The sequence below is a fragment of the Barbus barbus genome (genome assembly GCF_936440315.1).
Source record: "Barbus barbus genome assembly, chromosome: 20".
Taxonomy (NCBI): Eukaryota; Metazoa; Chordata; class Actinopteri; order Cypriniformes; family Cyprinidae; genus Barbus; species Barbus barbus.
Window position 1 is genome coordinate 24,017,403 of NC_136748.1, and position 20,950 is coordinate 24,038,352.

Here is a 20,950-nt window from a genome sequence, read left to right on the forward strand (position 1 = left end):
AACTAAAACTGAGGCCGGTTTAAGTTATTGCATGAAATTATATAACATTATTATGAGTTGAAATGAGTTGAAGTTTTTTGTAATTATGAGTTATTATAAATAAATTCTCATGTTAATGACTTAAGATTTTATATGTAGCAATTGTGTCATAATAATAACCCTGAACTAATAATAATGTTTGAATGTCATAATATTTTAACTTTTTAAAGTATTTCCAAATTTTTATGTAGCCTAAGGCTATTTCCAACTTCTAGATCTACTTTCTATTTTGATTGCTTAACAAAATAAAAATAATTAAATCAAATTGAAACAGGATGATAAAAAAAAAGATCCGTATAATTTAGCAGTGTTACATTGTAAAGATTTATTTAGTTAGTTAATAATAAGCATTAAGTGGCTTCATGTAGCCTATTCTTCTAGAAAGTGACACTAAATTATGAAGCCTACACTTCAGGCTTTTGATAAAAATTCACTTTAATCAAAGTTCCTACATCAAACAATGGTAAAACCAGTTATAATCTGATAACCAATAATCTGTTTTTTCTTAGGCTATTAAACAGCCAATCACATTTCTCATTAGCCTACTACATCCTTAGCCGTAATGAGAATTACTAGCTTGTAATTAACATTTAATATCTTGTGATTGTGAATCACGGAATCAAACTCTCCATAAAAAAATCAGACGCGATGTTTTTAATGCTATTTAGAGAGAAGACTCAAAAGAACAGGTGAATCGGATTGAGATTCGATTCATTTGAGCGGACCGGCATAACGAATCGGTTCATTAAAATGAATCAGACTTTCCAACATTGGTCTCTCTCGCTCTTTATCACTGACGAAAGACGTCTTGGATGAATTATAGTGTCTGTATGCGGTGTTGTGCGGCATATGGGTCGTGTCAATGTGAAGGACACCACAGTCGTTCGCTGCACATGTTTTACACAATGACCGAGCTAAATGTGCTTCATGTGATGTGCAAATCACCTACCCACCCCCATCCCGCGAGCACATATCTGAATGATCGTTTAAAGTGAGCTGTAATGGACAAGCATCTATTATCGTGACCACTCCTGCAGAGATTTTCTAATGAAACCAACAAATACTGCACAAGTTAATGCATCTGATAAGTAACCAGTGGTTAAGGTTATCGATTAAACCTTAGTAAACTGGTGCAGAGAGCAGCACAGTAGCTTTAAAATACTGCAGGTCTCACCTTGATCCGCCTGTTTTTGCTCTTGATGGAATTTAATCATTCAGAAACACGAGTGAAGAAGAAATGACTGATATATCCTCACCAAATCACCTTCTAAATCAGCAAACATTTTCTTTTTAAAGTCTCACAAGCCTTCAAACTTTTATCAGTAGCTAGCCCTTGACACCTTTAATGGAAAGCATTTGTTGGTTTTGCTCGTCACTGTATAGCTTACAAAATTGTTGTTTGCAAAACTTCACATCTACAATAATTATTGATTATACTTAAACCTGATACTTCATAATGAATGCTTCTTTAGTTCAATAATAGGAGATTATTTTATAATGCAAAGTAAAAGCAATGTGCCCAATAACGGTTCTGTCAGGACCACTATCGTCAATATAACTTACGATTAGCATACATTTTAGGTTGGGGGAATGGCACTGTTCTATGCAAACACTCCCTGCCCATCCAAGCAGCCTATAGCATGTGTCAGCTGATGCGAGCTTGACTAACATGGCCTGCCAGAACTATCGCTATGCTCCATTTCTTCGTGTGCTTTTGTCTGCATAAGAGATCATAGGTAATATTGTAGTGTTTACCTAAGAGAGCACCTGATGGCTTCCTTTAGAAAATGTATTGTAGTAATAAGGTGTACAGTCAGTTGACTACTACATCCTGATATTTGGTCCCAAAGCAAGCCATTGTAGTATATTAACAGGGATTTCCTGAGGAGCAATGGAGTGCTGCTAACAACCATGTGCATGAGAGAGACAGAGAATAAGAGGTGCAACAGTGCTGTTGTTTTTGCATTGCAGTGATTATGATGAGACATGTCTGTGAGGGTCAGTTATGCAGAATATTCATAAAGCTTGATGGGCAGCAGCATTCACCCACCTTCTGTTCCAGGCAGAGGCGGCTGTTGTGTAACCGTGAAGAAGATGAGAAGTAAAAACCACCCACAAACAGAAGCTGGAACAAAATATTTCATCCATAGATCTTTGTCCTTAGCGTTCTACACTTATAATGCAATGCTCAATAATGGGCATTTGTTAGACTGTACAACACTATCTGAGACTGTCCATGCTTTTTGGAAATTACTGATCTGTTTGAGCTATTTACATCGATTTGCCTACAATGCATGTCTGTAGTCGAATAGTAGCAGTTTTGAAAGACATGCAATGAAGCATATTATATTGAATTAGCAAATAATATTGTTTGAATTCCTTTAGGACCTTGGGATAATATCACTTGTTTGTGTTTCAAATACATTTCCTTATCTGATAATACTACTACACTGTAATAATCACACAAGAATGCTTTGCTATTCACCACAAGCCACGTTGAGACTCAGGTTCACTTACAGCAGCCTGAGGGCTTCATGGTAGGTATGCTGTTGTGGCAGACAGTCAATCTAACGGAAAACCATGAGATATTGAAATAGGGGCTATGACCTGAAGAGAAGCATCAACTTTAATGCACCACTGGAACTTACTTATGATGCTTATCAGGTCATAAAACCAACAAGTTGATAAAACAATACTTTGAATTACAATAACACTGTGGGTGGATTTTTTTAAATATAGATTTATTTCACTGGTGTATTTATGTAAAGTAAGTATACGTGACCGCAATAAACTCTACGCAAACTTGACTTTGTTAAGTTATTACAATTGCAAGTAATAAAGTATAAACTGAAAAAAGTTCTGACATTTTTTTCAGAACTGCATGATATAAATTTTCTGTTGCGAGTTAAAAAGTCAGAATTGTGTGATATACAGGTGCTGGTCATAAAATTAGAATATCATGAAAAAGTTGATTTCAGTAATACCATTCAAAAAGTGAAACTTGTATATTAGATTCATTCATTACACACAGACTGATATATTTCAAATGTTTATTTCCTTTAATTTTGATGATTATAACTGACAAAAACTAAAGAGAAAAGTCCACCCCTAGGCTAGCCGTCAGTATGGTGTATGCAAAATGGTACGTAAATATGCAAATGGCATCATGTAAATCAGCCACCAATTCTCCAAAACATAAAATAGGAATGAATTGCCATGAGAGTGTATTATTTCAGCTTTTGGATTTCCACAGTCAGTACTGCAAGAATTTGAATTATTGATAATTATTGGAAACAATCATTATAAACCTCAAGGAGTAAGTGAGCTTTGGATTTTGATTAATATTGACACCAACTGAATCTATATTTAATTTAGCAGAAATTCTGCCTGTAGACTTGACACTCACCTTATTTTGATGTGGGCCACAGCTGTTTTGTGTATCTTGTGCATTGACCCGAGGCTCTGATGTGATGCCACTAGTTGCTGCAGTAGCACTGACTGGATTTATTTTTTCTGCTTTACAGAACAAGTGCCCTGCTAATGCTGCCAGCACACTGGTGCCGACCATCTGTCCTCTGAGAAACACGGAGGAGGAGGCTACAGTGATGTCACAGTTGAAGAGCAGTGGGCATATGAAGACTAATGAAACACAATACTTGATCCATTCATCGTAACATTCTTGATGTTTGATCTTTGTGCAGATGATGTGGTGATATCTCATCACCTTCTCTTGCGTTTGATCCCAAGCTGAAGGTCAGTAGGAACATTTAACCAGGTTTTGTGGTTCACCATAAAAGGGCACAACCTTCAACCTTACCTTAATGGCTGACCACTACAACACTGACCACTACAAAGGCGTCATTAAGCTCTGGGATAAGTAGGCATTAAATAAAAAGGGTCATTCTAAATTCAGGTCAGTCAGCCAAGCCATTTGCATTCACCACAGATGAACCCAGCCTGTGCTGCTCTGAAGAACGCAGATTCTCGTGACATAATTGCTGGCATATTCAACTACAGTAGCTGCAATAAACAGCTTATGATAGATGTCATCACATGCTCTTCCCTTGGTAAATAATGTCTAAATAATGCAAACTTATGCATATCTAACTACTATAGCGAACATCAATTTTGCAACTGCTAAAATAACATACAAAACTGGTATTTTATATCATGACTATAGGTGCTAGTAGATATGAACCTAAAAGTAATAACAGAAAATCATTTAGATTTGTCTCTCATTTTGTAGACACCAATAAAAATCATGCAAAGTAAAGCACTTACACTGGAAGGCATTCTGGAGAGTTTAAAAACAGATACATTAAGGTTATATTTTTATTACATTTCTTATATCAAATCTTCATCTCAAAAATATGTGTAGTAAACCATTTGTGTTTGTTTATGGCACCAATTTATTGTTTTGATTACTGTTCTGGGTGGATGATCTTCTAATGTACTACAGGTGTAATTCTTTTAGGTGGTGGTTGCTCTGTGTAAACAATACTTTGTAGACAGTTACACTTTTTCTGAAATCCTGCTGCATATAATGCGAAGATACCATGTTTACTGGCTTTAAATGTCTTAACAGGAGCTGAAACATACATGTACATAATATTAACAAGTCTTATGTTAGCATGTATAATATTTAAATATTCTTTAAAATATTTGATAATAAATATATTATACAATTTTGGTTAGATTTTTTTTATAATGTTACTTTTATTCAGCAAAAATGCATAAAATATATCAGAAAGTGACAAAAGATTTCTATTTCTTTTTAACTTTATCAAAGAATCCTGAAAAATGTTTTACAAAAGTATTAACCAGCACATCTGTTTGTAACACTGATAATAATAAGAAATGTTTCTTGAGCATAAAATCAGCATATTAGAATGATTTCTGAAGGATAATGTGACACTGAAGACTGGAGTAATAGCTGCTGAAAATTCAGCTTTGCATCACAGGAATTAATTTCTTTTTAAAATATATAAAAAAATTGTAATAATACTTCATAATGTTAATGTTTTTACTGTATTTTTGATCAAATACATGCAAGCCTTTCAAAAACATTCAAAAATGGTACAGACACCAAACTAGATAGATAGACAGACAGATATTTAAACTGGCAAATCTTCAAATGAAGCTTTTTTTTTTTTTTAAGAGCTGTCAATTTGCATTTACAAGACTTTCCCAGTGGAAAGCACCTCTGACATGGGAACCTTGGCTGCCATGGCAACATGCCACAAAATTAAATATTTACTGCAGTGCTTCTGGCCAGCTAGTGTAATAAAATCGATTTCTTCAGCTGCAGTTTTAACAGACCAGGTGCACAGTGACATTAAGCCATTTGTTAAGCTTGCTGATTAATTAACAATGACAGGGCTACAAAAAGTCATCCAGTTTGCTTAAGTGATATAGCTTCTTGACTGTTATAGTTACGAACTTTCCTTAATATGTCACACAAGGTTAAAAATTGTCCCGACTTTAGCACATTATTAAACCAACAAGAAAACTGCAGTCTTTAGCAATGTGAGTCATGTCCGGCACATTAACAACAGCAGTTTACCATGTGACCAGGAGCTCTTGGTGTGTTTTTCATATCCTACTTAAGCCAACAAATGTGTAACTTGTACTCAAGTCAAAAGTTAAGTGGCTAAATGTGATTATGCCACATGCTAGAGCACATCCGACTAGTGTGACTGCAGCTTCATCTCAGAAATGTCTTCTGCCAAGATAATTCTATTACCATAAAGTGTGGATTTCCGTTTACATCACACAAGGTTAATGCGGTTCATCTTTCTTTATTCAATGAACATGGTCAATATGTGTGGGTCCAGAGTAAGAATTACAGATTAAAACAGACTGAACAAAGTTATAACTCATTGGTGGGTCAGTGTTATTTGTGTAAAGCAGAGTTATTTTTGTATTAGTTATATACTCATCATAGTATAACCCGAATTCCGGAAATGTTGGGACGTTTTTTAAAATTTGAATAAAATGAAAACTAAAAGACTTTCAAATCACATGAGCCAATATTTTATTCACAGTAGAACATAGAGAACATAAATGTTTAAACAGAGAAATTTGACACTTTTATCCACTAAATGAGCTCATTTCAAATTTGATGCCTGCTGCAGGTCTCAGAAAAGTTGGCACGGGGTCAAAGAGCGGAAGAAGCAAGAAATTTTTAAAAGATTCAGCTGGGAGAACATCTAGCAACTAATTAAGTTAATTGACATCAGGTCTGTAACACGATTAGAAAAGGGATGTCTTAGAGAGGCAGAGTCTCTCAGAAGTAAAAATGGGCAGAGGCTCTTCAATCTGAAAGAGTGTGTAAAAGATTGTGGAATACTTTAACAACAACGTTCCTCGACGTCAAATTGCAAAGGCTTTGCAAATCTCATCATCTACAGTGTATAACATCATCAAAAGATTCAGAGAAACTGGAGAAATTACTGGGTGTAAGGGACAAGGCTGAAGACCTTTGTTGGATGCCCTTGGTCTTCGGGCCCTCAGACGACACTGCATCACTCATCAGTATGATTCTGTCATTGACATTATTAACCCTTTCCCACGTGAGTTTATTTCCATGGAGACGCATTATGCTTGTCATGTGACAACGCGGCCACAATAGCGCTGTATGACACATGGATTCCTTTTATTTCATTTTTCCTTTTTTATTATTAATATTCACAAACATACTCACCATATTATGACATATCTTGAATTACTTTAAATAAAATAATTTATAATAAACTGGGAAAAGAGAAGAGTAAACTTTAAAGTTAAAGTTATAAAGACGCCTTTAAAGGCATCAAATTTGAAATGAGCTCATTTAGTGGATAAAAGTGTAAAATTTATCTGTTTAAACATTCATTATGTTATCTATGTTCTATTGTGAATAAAATATCGTCTCATGTGATTTGAAATTCTTTTAGTTTTCATTTATAAAAAAAAATAAAAAAAAAAATGTCCCAACATTGCTGGAATTAGGGTTGTATTCATTAATATTTTGCTTCAGTTCATTTTATTTTTCAGTTTTCAATTATTTATTTTTTTATAATATATAAAAAAATATAATATTAATATATATTTTTATTGTTTTTGTCATTTTTAAATATTTCTATATAGCTTTCAGGTCATTTTATTTTAGTTAGTAATTTTAGAACTTATTTAAATTGTAAAACTTCATCTATTCATATTTTATTTAAATTAAAAACTAGTTAATTGAACATTTTTTATTAATTCATTTTTAAATAATAATTTATTATGGTTTACTAGAACTAAAACTAAAAACAGTTTTTAATTCAGTACATTACATTTCTAAAACTTCACAACTGAAATGAAAAACAATATATATATAAAAAAAAAAACTCATTCAAAATATATATTTTTTAAAAACTCTTAATAGTATTTTGATTATACTACAATAAAACTGGTTTTAGTTAATAATGACACTGATGTAAAGCCATTACTTTAAATGGCTTCATACCTCCAAAGTCACCTCTTGTTTTACAAATAAAGGGTACTTTTTTATTGGTTTTTGGTTAATGTGTCAGTGTGTGAAATTATGAAATGAATCTGGGTAAATGATCACTGTATTATTCAAAGCCCTTTACTTTCACCTGAATGGCTAATGTACATCATGCCTCCATCTGGATCCATATTTCAGCAAAGAAACATGATTTGGATGGCATTGAAATGACACGCAGCATTTCCAGATCAGAGAAATATCTGCCCATTGCTGAGCAGGAAAGAAACGACAGTGTGAAATCTGCTGCTGCGCATGTGGGTGAGCATATAGGACCGATCCAACTCTTTCCCACTCGCATTTGAATAAATTAGGCCATGCAAGTGTGCTCCCAGCGAGTGGGCTTTACCATCAAAGTCATATATTATCATATCTTTATGCCAACTAGGCAAGAGTTCACATGCACACCTCGAAGACAAACAACCACCTGACTACACAGTGTCAATAAACAGTGTCAATGTCAATAAACGCACTCACCGACGTTTAACCAAAACATATCTTTGCAGTCTGATAGTGACTCAAATAGCTGTTCTTACAGTGCTGTGCAGGATTCTTCAAGTACATCTAGGTTCCCTTTATCTGGTGACCTAAATGAAATGAAAAATGAATCGGAAGTGACAGAGTACCACACGCATTGTTGCTACAGCAACCAAGAAATGACAAATCTATGCAAATCAACACCCAAACGCTTATTTACTTAACCATAGCTACTCTGGTCCTAAAATGTAAATTGATGAAATGTAAAACCTTCCTCCTTTTCAACTATCCGAAGCAAATTAAATAATTCATCAAGTAACCTCAATGACCTTACATGGCCCCTATGGATATAGAAGACCTAGCTGTGCTCTATTGCATGATGTTTATTCTCACCTGCACTCTGGTTTTATGTTACATTATCATTGCACATCTTGTCAGACCAGTTCAGCTTTGGTTTAATGCTGAATGCAGATTAACAGATACATTTCCTGCTAAAAGAGGATCACTGGCTTTCAGAATGGGAATCTTGATATTGAGTCACACATTTATCTATTCAATCTCAAGTCCATAGCAACAAAAGAAACACAAACAGTACTGAAAATGCACTGCATGTTTATTGCCTTGAGTAAAATACAAAAATACTGGTTATATGCTTCATACCGTGTATATATATTAATCAGTTTAAACATACATCATAAGAGTTTCATCCAAAATATGGTAATAAAATAAATGTTTAACCTTTTTTGTTAATACATTGTCTTACAAGCCTTCATGCATGTCGCTATAATTTCTACATGCTTTCATTTGATTTTGGTAGCTGTCTTTGAAAATAATTTTCAGTGCTTTCTTCCCATATGAAATATCTCCAATGAGAAAACTCTCCCATGCACACAGTGCTGTAAACTAGCTATATTAGCATACATTATACAGTGATTATACTTGTAACACAGCTGAACCGTTTAACAGAATTTTGTACAGTCTAGTATTTGCAGCCTAATGGAACATAGTTTTACTGATGAAACAAGTATAGATCATTAAAGGGTTTGCATTGACATAAATAGAGATTAAAGGAATGGTTCACCTAAAAAAAAAAAACTAATTAACTGAAAATGTCCTTAAGGTCATCCAAAGATGTAGACGAGTTTGTTTCTTCATCAAAACCAATTTGGAGAAATTTAGCATTACCTCACTTGCTCACTAATAGATCCTTTGCAGTGAATGGGTGCCGTCAGAATGAGAGTCTAAACAGCTGATAAAAACATCACAATCCACAAGTAATCGAGTCCATCAGTTAATGTCTTGTAAAGTGAAAAGTTGTGTTTGTAAGAAACAAATCCATTATTAAGCCGTTTTAACTTTAAATCATCACTTCTGGATAAAATACCAATCCATAATCCATAATAATAGTAAATCCTGGTGTCCACTCACAGTGTCTTTTATTGATCCTTATTTTTTGATCCACAAGACATCAAATGATGGACTGGAGTCATATTTATTACTTGTGGATTATTGTGATGTTTTCAGCTGTTTGAACTCTCATTCTGACGGCACCCATTCAGTGCAAAGGATCCACTGGTGAGCAAGTGATGCAATGCTAAATTTCTCAAAATCTGTTCAGATGAAGAAACAAACTCATCTACATCTTGTAAGGTCTGAGGAAGAGTACATTAAGGCAAGTTTTCATTTTTGGGTGACTATTTCTTTAAATACGAACAAGAAAGCAGTGCAATAAACTGATATACCGAGCTTCAACATTACAGTTTCTTTTAGAAAATGCAGCATATTTTCCGTCAAGTCTCCTTCTGACCATGCACTATTATTAATGCATTTAACATTAGATAGTGCCATCACATATTAATGGAAATTACAGTTTTAACATAGGAGAGATATGTAGAAGGAGAGATATGTCTGAATATGATTATAAAAGGCTATTTTGCTACAGGATAAAAGCAGCTCAGTGCGGTGTGCGTATGTGTAATACTACTCAAAGCTGTAAAGCCATGCAGTTAGCCTCTAAATAACATGTCTAACACTGCAAACAAAGCTCCAGGATGCTTTTTAAAGAGGATTTTGACTTTTGCCAGCTCTGAAAGACAGAGGGTTTGTCAGAGAATCTTTGTTCTGGACAATAAATAATCAAGGCATTCCTTTCATCAAACCATGACCTTAAAGAAGCAGTCCTGAAAGAATAACTGAACTCAACCTCTAATGGTTTTGGGCCCTTAGAAATCCCAGCTGACACACTGCTTGCAAAAAAAGGAAAGAAAAGAAAAACAGACTAAGAAGGTCACAGAGTTCCAACATTCTGTTTAAAAAAGGACATTCTCCCCAAACAAGGCTATTTGTTACTCCATCTATGCCTGCAAAACACACTTACAATAACCTATAACAACAATCAGAGGCAAACCAATGCCAAAACTCAGTCTTAAAGCTCAAAAATGTGATTCTGCAATCACGACTTCAAAAAACCGTTGAAAGAAAATAAGTCTATTCTATAAACGCATGTGCATAGCACCTTTGCTATGGAGTGATACAGGAATGTCTGTTGATTTGGACAATTTCCTCTTCTAAAATTCACCAAAATATCAAGAACATTTCAAACTGAGCTTAGTTTTAGATGACAGTCTTATCTATGACATCAGAATCAATACCCGCAACACAGTGATAAGTTATATCCTATTATCAAGCACAGTTTAGTTTTCGAGTGGCCTGAGTTAAAACAGCAAACAAAAGATTTTAAACAAGTGGTATAAATAAAAACATGCACAATTCTGTTTAAATAGAAGACATAACTCAGTATTAAAATTATTTATATGAATAGCTCACCCAAAAATTAATTCTGTCATCCCCCATGTCTTTATTTTAATTGTTTTTATTCATTCAATGATTGCCAGTGGGGTTCAAAACAACACTTGACCGACTTTCATTGTGTAGACAAATTTTTTTTGTTACACATAAGAAAGTGAAACAAACATGTTTGGAAAAACATGAGGGGGGAGTAAATGATGAAAATTTTTTGGGGTGAATTATCCGTTTAAGCATTTAGTAACTAGCTACAAACAGAAAGAACATAAAAACATGAGGGATTTGCGATGGATCCTGAGTAGATGTTTTTAAGGGAGTTTTGCTCTTTGTAAAAGCTGCATTGGTTTCTCCAAACACCTGTAGAGAAATGAACAGCTTGAATCATGTCGAGCAGGTTGTGAGCATCTATGCCATCCACCCACTCACACTTTCACTCTCTCACACACACTCACACAAACAGAGCTTTCTGATCTGCTGGGTCCACCGGTGGGTGTACGGTGGAGCGAGACCAGCTGAGAACCTAGAATATAACGACTTAAAACATTCACAGAACAATGATAAAAAATATAAGTATTTGTTATATAAACGCAAGCGCAGATTGCCATATTTTTTTTTTTTAAAGCTGCTTTTGACTGTCGACGCTTAAGTGGGCGGAGGTCCGTTGTAGCGTAGCATGATGTTTAAGGAGCGAGCAAAGTTGTTGGACAGTGAACAGCTGGTGCCCTCGTCCATCATGGGCAGCAGGAAGGCCAGCAGCAGCAGTGCCAACAACAGGAGCTGGAGAGGAAGAGCCACGCGACATACACGGTACAGGAAGCTGAGACCACTGCTCGCCTGCAAAACACACAACCACAGATGCTGTCACATATTGAATGGCTCTATTACAAAACCTCAAGTTTCTACAGGAGCATTCACTCTGGAGGTCACCAAATAGCTGTGCTCTTGCACACTAACACTGTAGGTGTTTCTACTCAACAACAAGTGTCCAACTGTTTAAATCACTGCAGTCACTGCTCAACTCTGCTGCAGCAAATCACTAAATCCAACTGAAATGCAATGTTCGTCTTCTGGATCATTGCCAAGTCAGCAGTCTTCCCCATTATTGTGGTTTCAAAGAACAAGTGATACCCAGAATTTATACTGTATGGATGGTCATTAATTGAAACTCAAATGTAAATATTCTAATATTTTGAGATACTGATTTTTGACTTTCATGAGCTATAAGCTCTAGCATTATATATATATATATATATATATATATATATATATATATATATATATAAACATTTAATTGAGTGCCATGTGAACATTATCAGACATCTGAGAACATGCAAATTTGTTGGTAAGTTATTGAAATATTAACTTAATATATCAGGGGGAACTTCAAGAATATTTAAATATTTAAAAATGTCAAAGGGTTTCAAAGTGAATCCCTGCTTCAATAGCACAAAAAATACATAAAACAAATTTTGGATGAAACTGTTCATTTTTTTATTACATCAAAGAATTTTCGACAGATGCTTTTCAGTTATGAATAAAATAACTCGCTAAAATCGACTTTCTCTTTTCTTGGATAAAACCTTGAGTGTCTAGAAGGCTTCTTGAAATGTTATTTTAAAAAGTCTTTATGCCTAGTGCTGTCAAAGTTTCTTCAAGGAAAGTCAGTTCACTTGGACATTTGCAATGCCTCCAAGCAGCTATTGCGGGCATGCAAGACCAACTCCTATCTACTTGAATAGGGATATCTCTGCTGGCCAAACTTACATTTAAATAACATATTTCAAATCAATTTTCAGGTTGGCCTAACCAACGCAGTGACTTTTATTTAGAAGGAGGGATTTATTTCATAATATTGGGCAGTGTCATTTATCCCAATTCATGGTAATATGAGTGAACCGTCTTGGTATTTCTGAAGTATGTTGCCAAGGTGACTCACTAGATTTCTAACAAAAATAATGTGTAAAAATAATAAGCTCAAATTCTGAGTGTAAAGGTGCTTCTCTGAGTTATAAACGTAACTTGAAATTGCCAACGAGAACAAACTCTTTGATAAAAATATAGATCCTGACTTGTGACTTGATGCACAAACTCAATACCCATCTCTCATTCATTAGCATTATATGTCTGATAAAAAAACATCACTATGATTGAGTAATTTTTCCATGACTCACTGGATGCTGAAAAACAAATTCAGACAGAAACATGTATACCTGAAAAAATAAGGAAGTTTTTCAAGCTGCTGTAGAACTGTGGGAGTCAATGTCCACCCACCGCTCCTCAACAACTGCCATCGCTCTGAGATATCTGAACCTAATACAACCCTTTCTATTTAACTGTGGCAAAGCTGAGGAACATGGGAACTCTTTCTCTCTGGTGTTTGAAAGAGAGTGCAGAAGTACGAAAAAGTGAGGAGGAGGAAATGTGGGTGGACGAAAAGCCGAAATCTCTTTCCACACTTTTCTTCTGTTAGCCTCTATTCAGGACAATATAATTACACTGAAAAGTAATTACAGCAGTGCTCAGGCCTGGTGTAATGTACAGAATGATAGACTGTTCTTACAGATACACATAATCCAATCCTATCGTTCTGGTTTGATAATCATACAATAGGACAATTTACTTGATCACAACAAATAATTATAGATTCTCTGTAATCAGTTACAAAAAGATTATCTCACTGGCAACTAAAGTGTCATCTTCACAATTAGATGACTGTATTTGATCAGTGACGGAGACAATCGAAGAGTCTGCAGAGTGTATATATTTATACTTCATGATAATGACAGGTCACTAAGACAGCAGATGACGGTTTCCACGACAGAGACAGACGCTGTGGCTCAGACGAGCAACATTTACTCATGCGACTTATGGTGCACTAATGAGCACTTTTAAACATGTTTGCAATGGCAAAATATAGCCAAAACAATAAAATGTTCTGGAACAGCCAGTTAAATAATAATGACATGCATATAGTATACACACACACAAACACCCAAGAATTTAACAAAAAACTAGTTCTCAGATTTTGCAGAACTAGCTCAACCAAAGTGTCTGTGAATAGCCTTGATAATTGGATGGTAATGCTGCATGTACAAAACAACATTTCTATCTCCATCAACTAATATCTGCTTATGTAAATAACGCAGGCAAAGCCTTTTATATGTCAGCAGGGCACCTGCGTCTCTTCTCAAGCAGACGTGACCGTTCATGAACAGATGGCCAGAGAGTGAAGGAGTGAGAAGAGAGGTGTTAAAAAAGGTGTGAACACTGAGAAAATTGAGAAATTACTGAAAAAGATTAACGCGCTCCCCAGAGAGACGCAGTGGAGCAACTGTCTTGATGTTTCTAAGCGGCCCACGGAGCCAAAAAATAGCATTCGATTTTTGGGGGCTAAGACAGTGCATTGGTTCAGGCTTTCAAAATGCTATTTATGAGCCTCTATTTCAAAGCCCTCCTACTGAGACACCGTTCGGCTGGATTAGTTCACTTGAGAGTGCTTACAAACTCAAGTCAACATGAAACAGCATTCAAAAACCTTTTTGCTTCCGTAAAGTGACGTATTTCAGAGTGAAACAATATTTAACAAGAAAAAAGTAGTGTGCAGTTGATTCGAACTGCTAAATGAGCACCTTCTTTTACATTTATTAATCTCATGCCTCTGCAACATCGCAGAAACAAACTCCACTAGCCTCAGTTGTGTGTCAATAAATAAACACTGCTTTCAATTCTGTTCTAGCCCTGAAAAGCGTCAAACATTCTCCACTGTCAGATCAGAGAGATTTTGAAACCTGCTTTAAACACAAGCCCCCTCACAGCATCAAGGCCTCCTTTCAAAGAATAAAACCTACCTTTCCAGATCGGACATGCTCCTGTCCTTGTCCACTGACACCCTGAAACAAACAGAAACATTCGGTTTAGTTAGTTACATCTGGCTACAAGCTGCTACCCTCTTCTGGTGGACACATGATACTGCATCAAAATCTGCATTGGAAATCATGTAGCAGATGATGTACGGCTCTTCCCTGGTATTCATCATGTAATCATTTTGTTCACCATTTTTCAAAACAGAAGGGAGTCACAATTGACTTCAGGTTAAAAATACATATTTATGGCACAAGCAAAAAAAAAAAAGCAATGTAAAAATTTGTTTTAATGAAAAATAGGTAAGTTGTAAAATAATAATAAAAAGTTAATAACAGTTGAATTTTTTATTATAAATACGTAATCTAATACAATATAATATATATTTTTTTTATTTGAATTAATAAATAAAGCTTTAAAATCAAATAAAAATAGTGATTACAGATTTCCTCTTTTTACCTTGTTTTTCAGCAGACCTTTGAGGTCACCAGCCTCTTTAAGTTTGGACTTGTATAACATCCAGCGGTAACGCAGCTCTTCTAGTTCCACATCCTCCTCTGCTGACATACTCTGCCAACCGACCATCAACTTCTGGAACTGACGCTGACCCCGTTCAACACTGGCTTGTAAACCCTATTAAAAAAACAAAAAAACATCAAAACAATTACTATGAGGGGTTAGTGTGGGTGTAGTAGTAAAAGATATGTGGATCATAATCCAGTTATTTAGAATCCAAAATTTACCTGTTGCTAAAACAAAACAAAAAACACATTACAGACCTTAGAAATTTGATTTGACCTTAGAAATTTGATTTGTAAATCAAAAATAGAGTAAATACTGAAGAATTTTGAAATGGTAAATATTACTATTTAAAATAACTATTTCTATTTGAAATGTAATTTATTATTCTGATGGAAAAGCTGAATTTTCAGCAGCCACTGCTCCAGTCTTCAGAAATCATTGTAATATTCTAATTTGGTGCTCAAGAAACATTTCTTGTCATCAATGTTGAAAACAGTTGTGCTGCTTCATAATATCATTTTTTTCAGTTGACAATAAGCAAATCTGATTCACACTCATCAGTTTTTAATGACATTGCAGAGAAATTAAATTTCTTTAAAAGGAAAAAAAAAAAAAAGGCTGATAAAAAAAGTGTTCTCACATAGAAATAATTAGGGATGCATCGATCCGATATTCAGGATTGGTATCAGCTCCGATACGACCATTTTCTGCGGATCGAGTATCGGTCAGACGAGACCGATCCAAATCCGATATTGTGCGTATACTATTCTGTGTTATTGTTGAGCACCATAAAGTTTTCGTGCACTATATTTCATGTGTTCTGGAGCTGTTCCATAGTTTAATGTTAGGTAGAGACGAATATTTAAGTCGTTAAATTCAAGTTCAGGTAAACTCTTCTCTCCGCTGCGGCTGTCTTCATCCTCCATTCAGCAATCAAACTGCGTGTCACGTTCGGGTTACTACAGTCAAACTCTCTTCAAGAGCACACAGTAACCGAGGTTTAAAACGGTTAAAAGAAAAGGCTCGATAAACTAACGCATAGATTTAATACACTGCGCATCAATATCTCTTCCTTTTGTACTCTGAACAGGATGCGCATAAGCGCTTTGTGCCGCTCTGTATTGGAGCCTTTCGTATCATAATACTTTTGCGCAATGAAAGATTGTTAATGGTCTTTCTTGTTCCGTCCTATCTCTCATATGTTGCTGCCTTCATTACAGTGCTACACATTTAAAAGAAATGCCTTTTAATTTTATAGTATATATTTATATATTTTACAATACAAAGAGCAATGTGTAACATTTTACCAGATTTAGTCGTACACTTATTCACTTTTATTTGTAAATAAAAAGTTTCACTAGATTTTATAAAATTGTGCACCCATGATTTTTCTAGAGTAGCCCATCTTTTGCTGCTGAATTATCCACTAACCTAGTTTATAATAGTATTTTTGTCATAGATTGTGATTATTTTTTTTTTTTCATTTGTTATTTTTCATTAACATTAAGTTATCTATATGTAGTAGATTGTGTTTAACACAAAAAATAGTGATGATCAGGTCAACACAGAGAAGTATAGAAAATCCATATTGATTAAAAAAAAAAAAAAAACTGCTTTATCGGATTGGATCGGTATCGGCAGATACTCAGAATTTTCGGTATTGGATCGTTTCTGAAAAAATGATGTCGTTGCATCCCTAGATATAATATCCAATAGATTTTTTCATGGGCACATTATACTGAAAATCTCTAAATCATTCCTATTAGAAGTTCTATAAAACTGTGTCTGAATTAGCAACCGTTATTAATGGAGAAGGAAGCAGTTTCTGCGAACAACGTCAGGTTTTAGTCTTGAAGCATCTGGGCACTTTGTCAGCTGTAGGGGGGATTTAAATAACTGAAGACAAACTCAACGTGGCTTTTTCTCCCCACAGAGCACAATATACAAATGACTGCAGTAGTTTAATGGTATATTCAACAGGAAGACCACCTATAACCTGCTGTTCAAGAGCTTTCCCAAATCAGAGCTGTGAAGCTGCGGCTGTGAACAAAAAAAGTGTCAATGTGACACACAGATCAGACATGACAATTTTCAGGAAGTTGTGAAGTCTGAATTTTTCCAAGCCTGGGTTAAAACGTAAACATATGCACGGCACACTACACAACACATCAGTTGCCCACAGACATGTAGCTTCACATTCTGAAAATGATCCAGCATGTTCTGTGTGACCAAAGTAAAATATCACACTATGCTTTGTTGAATAAGATATCAAAGCTATCAAAGATAGTTTTTTTCTCTTACACTTTTTGATATTTTGGACACTGCATGAAACTTTAATCAAAAACAGATAAAAAGAAAGCAAAAAAAAATTAACAAACACCACCAACCCTGAGTGTATTCTGTCTTATCCTCAGTTCTTTAGCGCTCAAGGATCTTTGGTTGTTCAGAATTCCTGTGAGTTTGTCATTTTCCTTGTGAAGCCACGCTTCAAACTCCCTCCTCTGAGCCTCCATATCAGCATGATGCTGGGGCCCATGAGAGCCCATCTGCAGCAGAAATGAAAAGAGACATCCCTCTGTCCGTTTATGAGTATAGTCTAGGTACTGCTTGCATAATAGTGGCTTTAGGGCTGGGTAATCTAGCTAAACAATTATCTCTATATTTTTCAAATCTTTTGATGATATTGCACATCTCTTTTAATGTATTTGCTCTGAAATTGCACCAGACTCAAGAGTATGACTCAACATGTTTAATGATGTAAATTAAACAAAAAATATAGTTTAGAACAAAGACATTTCAAGTTTCTTATGCTAACTGGAAAAACTTAAAATATTTTTTTTCTATTTTGATGCAATTTATTCCTGTGATTCCTATAAAGAGCTTGAAAATGTGAAAATTCTAACAGTTCTTATCATTTATGTCATTTTGCTATTTAGGTTTCAATCAGAGACATTATTATACCTCAGTAAGTCAAAAGACACGGAGAGACCGCAAAATATTATAAAGCTTAATGGGCAAAACCTGGATCAAGTAAAAGCACTGGAATAATTACTATACAATTTAGTTATCTTGCAAGCAAAATCACTGCAAAAATGCATATTTTGATATAATACCCAGCCCTACTTGTCACTGTCCAAATAACAAGAATCATACTTTAACCATCCTAACCTGAATGTCATCAGGGGGGATCTGTGACGGCCGCATCCTTTTCTGTACATCAGAGTCAATCCCACTTAAAAAGCTGTATCTACCTTTTAAATCCAGGTCTTCAATCCCAGAACCAGCTTTGTGTTGTTCAACCCACTCCCCAGTCCAACCACCACTGCTGATCATGTCACCTTCGTCCATCCCAGTCTGCTTCCTGTTCACCTTACGGTCACTTCCAGATATGACTGCATCCACCTCATCATCCATGGACTGGTCTTGGTAAATCCACTCTCTTCTCCAGACTTCTGAACCTCTTGGTCTTGAGATTCCCTCAGGAAGCATAATTCGAATTCGATCTGGATTTGCTTCCATGTTCCTCTCCAGTTCTGGCTGGCCTGTTGATTCTGATCCATGGTAGGATCTCTGATGCTGGTCCGTTCCTTCATCTCCTTTGGCAAGTCCCACTTCAAAGTTTGAAGCCGCTCCCTGGTGATGCCCTTCAGCCCATCTGTCCAAGAACTCGGTTCTCTGTAATAGGGAATCTTGATCGCCTGTGGCTGCATGTTCATTTAGAAGCCTATTAAGTTATGGTGAAAGTAATTAATAGGTTGTCAAAATGTACATTTTTATTTTATATTCAGTAGTGCTAAAGTGAAATATACTGGCCAGGTCAGTGACTAATCAGCCAATATTTGTCTATTTTGAAGTATTTTACACAGAAAAATTACACATCACCTTTAAAATACTTTGTTCAAGAGCAAATGTTATATTCTGGATCTTTTTCTTCAACTTTTGACAAGTAAACATCATGTAAACACAGCACTGAGTCACAAAGCAATCAACAATAATTACAATCAAGATTACCAGATGAACTGGGTGCAGTACAAACAAGAATGTGAAATATGTCCTCTGTAATTCCTATGAGGTTTGTTCATCAGGCCTGACAAAATGTCATAATTATGCTCCTTGAGTCATATTTTCTCGCTATTTAATATCATCAACACCCAGTATTACTGCAAGCATTACCTGTAAAGATTGAGACTAAGCGTGTGGAGGGACATCCAGGTCTCTCTGAGGCGTTTAAGGTCTTGCTGGATGTGAACTTTGCCTTCATCAGAGGTTCTGTCCAGCACAGTCTGACCCTGAGCCTCCGTCTGATGAAGCTGAAGCTCCTTCTCTGGAAATTCACCTAGCGCCCTCTAGAGGACAACAACAGTGGTTACTTTTGAGATTTTCTTAATTTCCAAGACCGAAAATAGACCTAATTCTAATTGGCTGATATTTCTTTTCCAGGTTTTAAATAACAGTGATAACTCTTCCTCTACCATAAATTTTAATTTAACCTTTATTTAACCAGGCAATTCAACTAAGAACAGGTCCTTATTTTCAATAACAGCCTGGCATTTAAACATTTAAAAAAAACACCTTTACATTAATTTTTAACACTGCCTTTTCCCCTTGCACACAATGCTAAAAACATCATATAAAGCATACTTTTTTTTTATTATTATCAAGTGTTTTTAAAGCCTTTAGTTTGGACATTGTTTGAATGATGTTTTGGAATAACATGTTCCTAACAAAATGTTTGGCTTCTCCATTCAGATTATTGAACAAATAAAATCAACATTAATATATTATTCAAATTAAATAAAAAATATTATAAACCATAATAGTAATAATATCACAATAAATTAAAATGTGATCCTTCAAACATTGCAAAAAGCTTTCAGAAGCTCTGTATTGTTAATGTCATGTACTTTTCTTAATTAACAGTAACATTAACTGTAGTAAATTGCTCATAGATGTACCTCAGCCTCATGCTGGCGGTTATTGATGCTCCATTCCCCATCTGATCCACGAAACGACTCTAGCTTCTGTCTCATGATCATTAACCACTTCTCCATATTCAGAATATTGTCATGGAAACTCTCATGTTCTGCAATGTTCTCCTCACTTTCATTCACCTTTATCTGGTATGAACAACAACATATATACACATAAATACACACATACATTATGAACCCAAAACAGACGTAAGAAGGATTTTAATGCAATAAATTCTGGTATATTTTCAGAAAAAAAAAAATCTCTTCAGGCCACAAGTGCGCATTAAAACTGAAATAAGGAGGTTTGATCAAGGTCTTCATAGTCATCTTCTTCATCATCATCATGATCAACACACAGCAGGAGGTGTGGAAACCGGGGTGTGATCACAGCGGTTTCCACAGATCTTCAGGGTTAAATCAGAATCACTTGTGAAGTTGAGCATTTTGAAGTGACTAGTAAAAGATATGTAGCCTCCCCTCATTATTCAGAATTTCATAATTCTATCAATTAATGTTAAAAATATTATGAATAGGAGGAATAGTTCTTTCAAAAAAAAAAAAGAAAAACTTCCCTCTGCAACAGCTCTCAAATTCATAACTCCGAATTGGAACATTCAGAATTTTTTAAAACAAATTTTGTTTTGTATCATGGATGCCTGGGCATGTAATAAGTCATGTTCAAACAATATTTTTAAGGGCAATGCATGAGCATGACACCCTTTTAGAAATTCCACAAATCTTTGAT

The 20,950-nt window shown here is 35.2% G+C and overlaps 1 protein-coding gene across 1 annotated transcript in view; it reads right to left on the reverse strand.

Annotated features, from left to right (window-relative positions):
* Positions 1–8,637: 8,637 nt before the first annotated feature.
* The window catches only part of LOC306886505 (nesprin-3-like), a 30,861-nt gene continuing 18,548 nt past the window's right edge, over positions 8,638–20,950 (reverse strand). The window contains exons 12-18 of the mRNA XM_079443657.1: positions 20,188–20,349; positions 19,406–19,578; positions 18,401–18,956; positions 17,620–17,778; positions 15,170–15,343; positions 14,698–14,739; positions 8,638–11,683 (exon numbers count right to left, since the gene is read on the reverse strand). Coding sequence (XP_079299783.1) covers positions 11,492–11,683; positions 14,698–14,739; positions 15,170–15,343; positions 17,620–17,778; positions 18,401–18,956; positions 19,406–19,578; positions 20,188–20,349 — 1,458 coding nt within the window. The 3' untranslated portion in view covers positions 8,638–11,491. The remainder of the gene's footprint in view (positions 11,684–14,697; positions 14,740–15,169; positions 15,344–17,619; positions 17,779–18,400; positions 18,957–19,405; positions 19,579–20,187; positions 20,350–20,950) is intronic.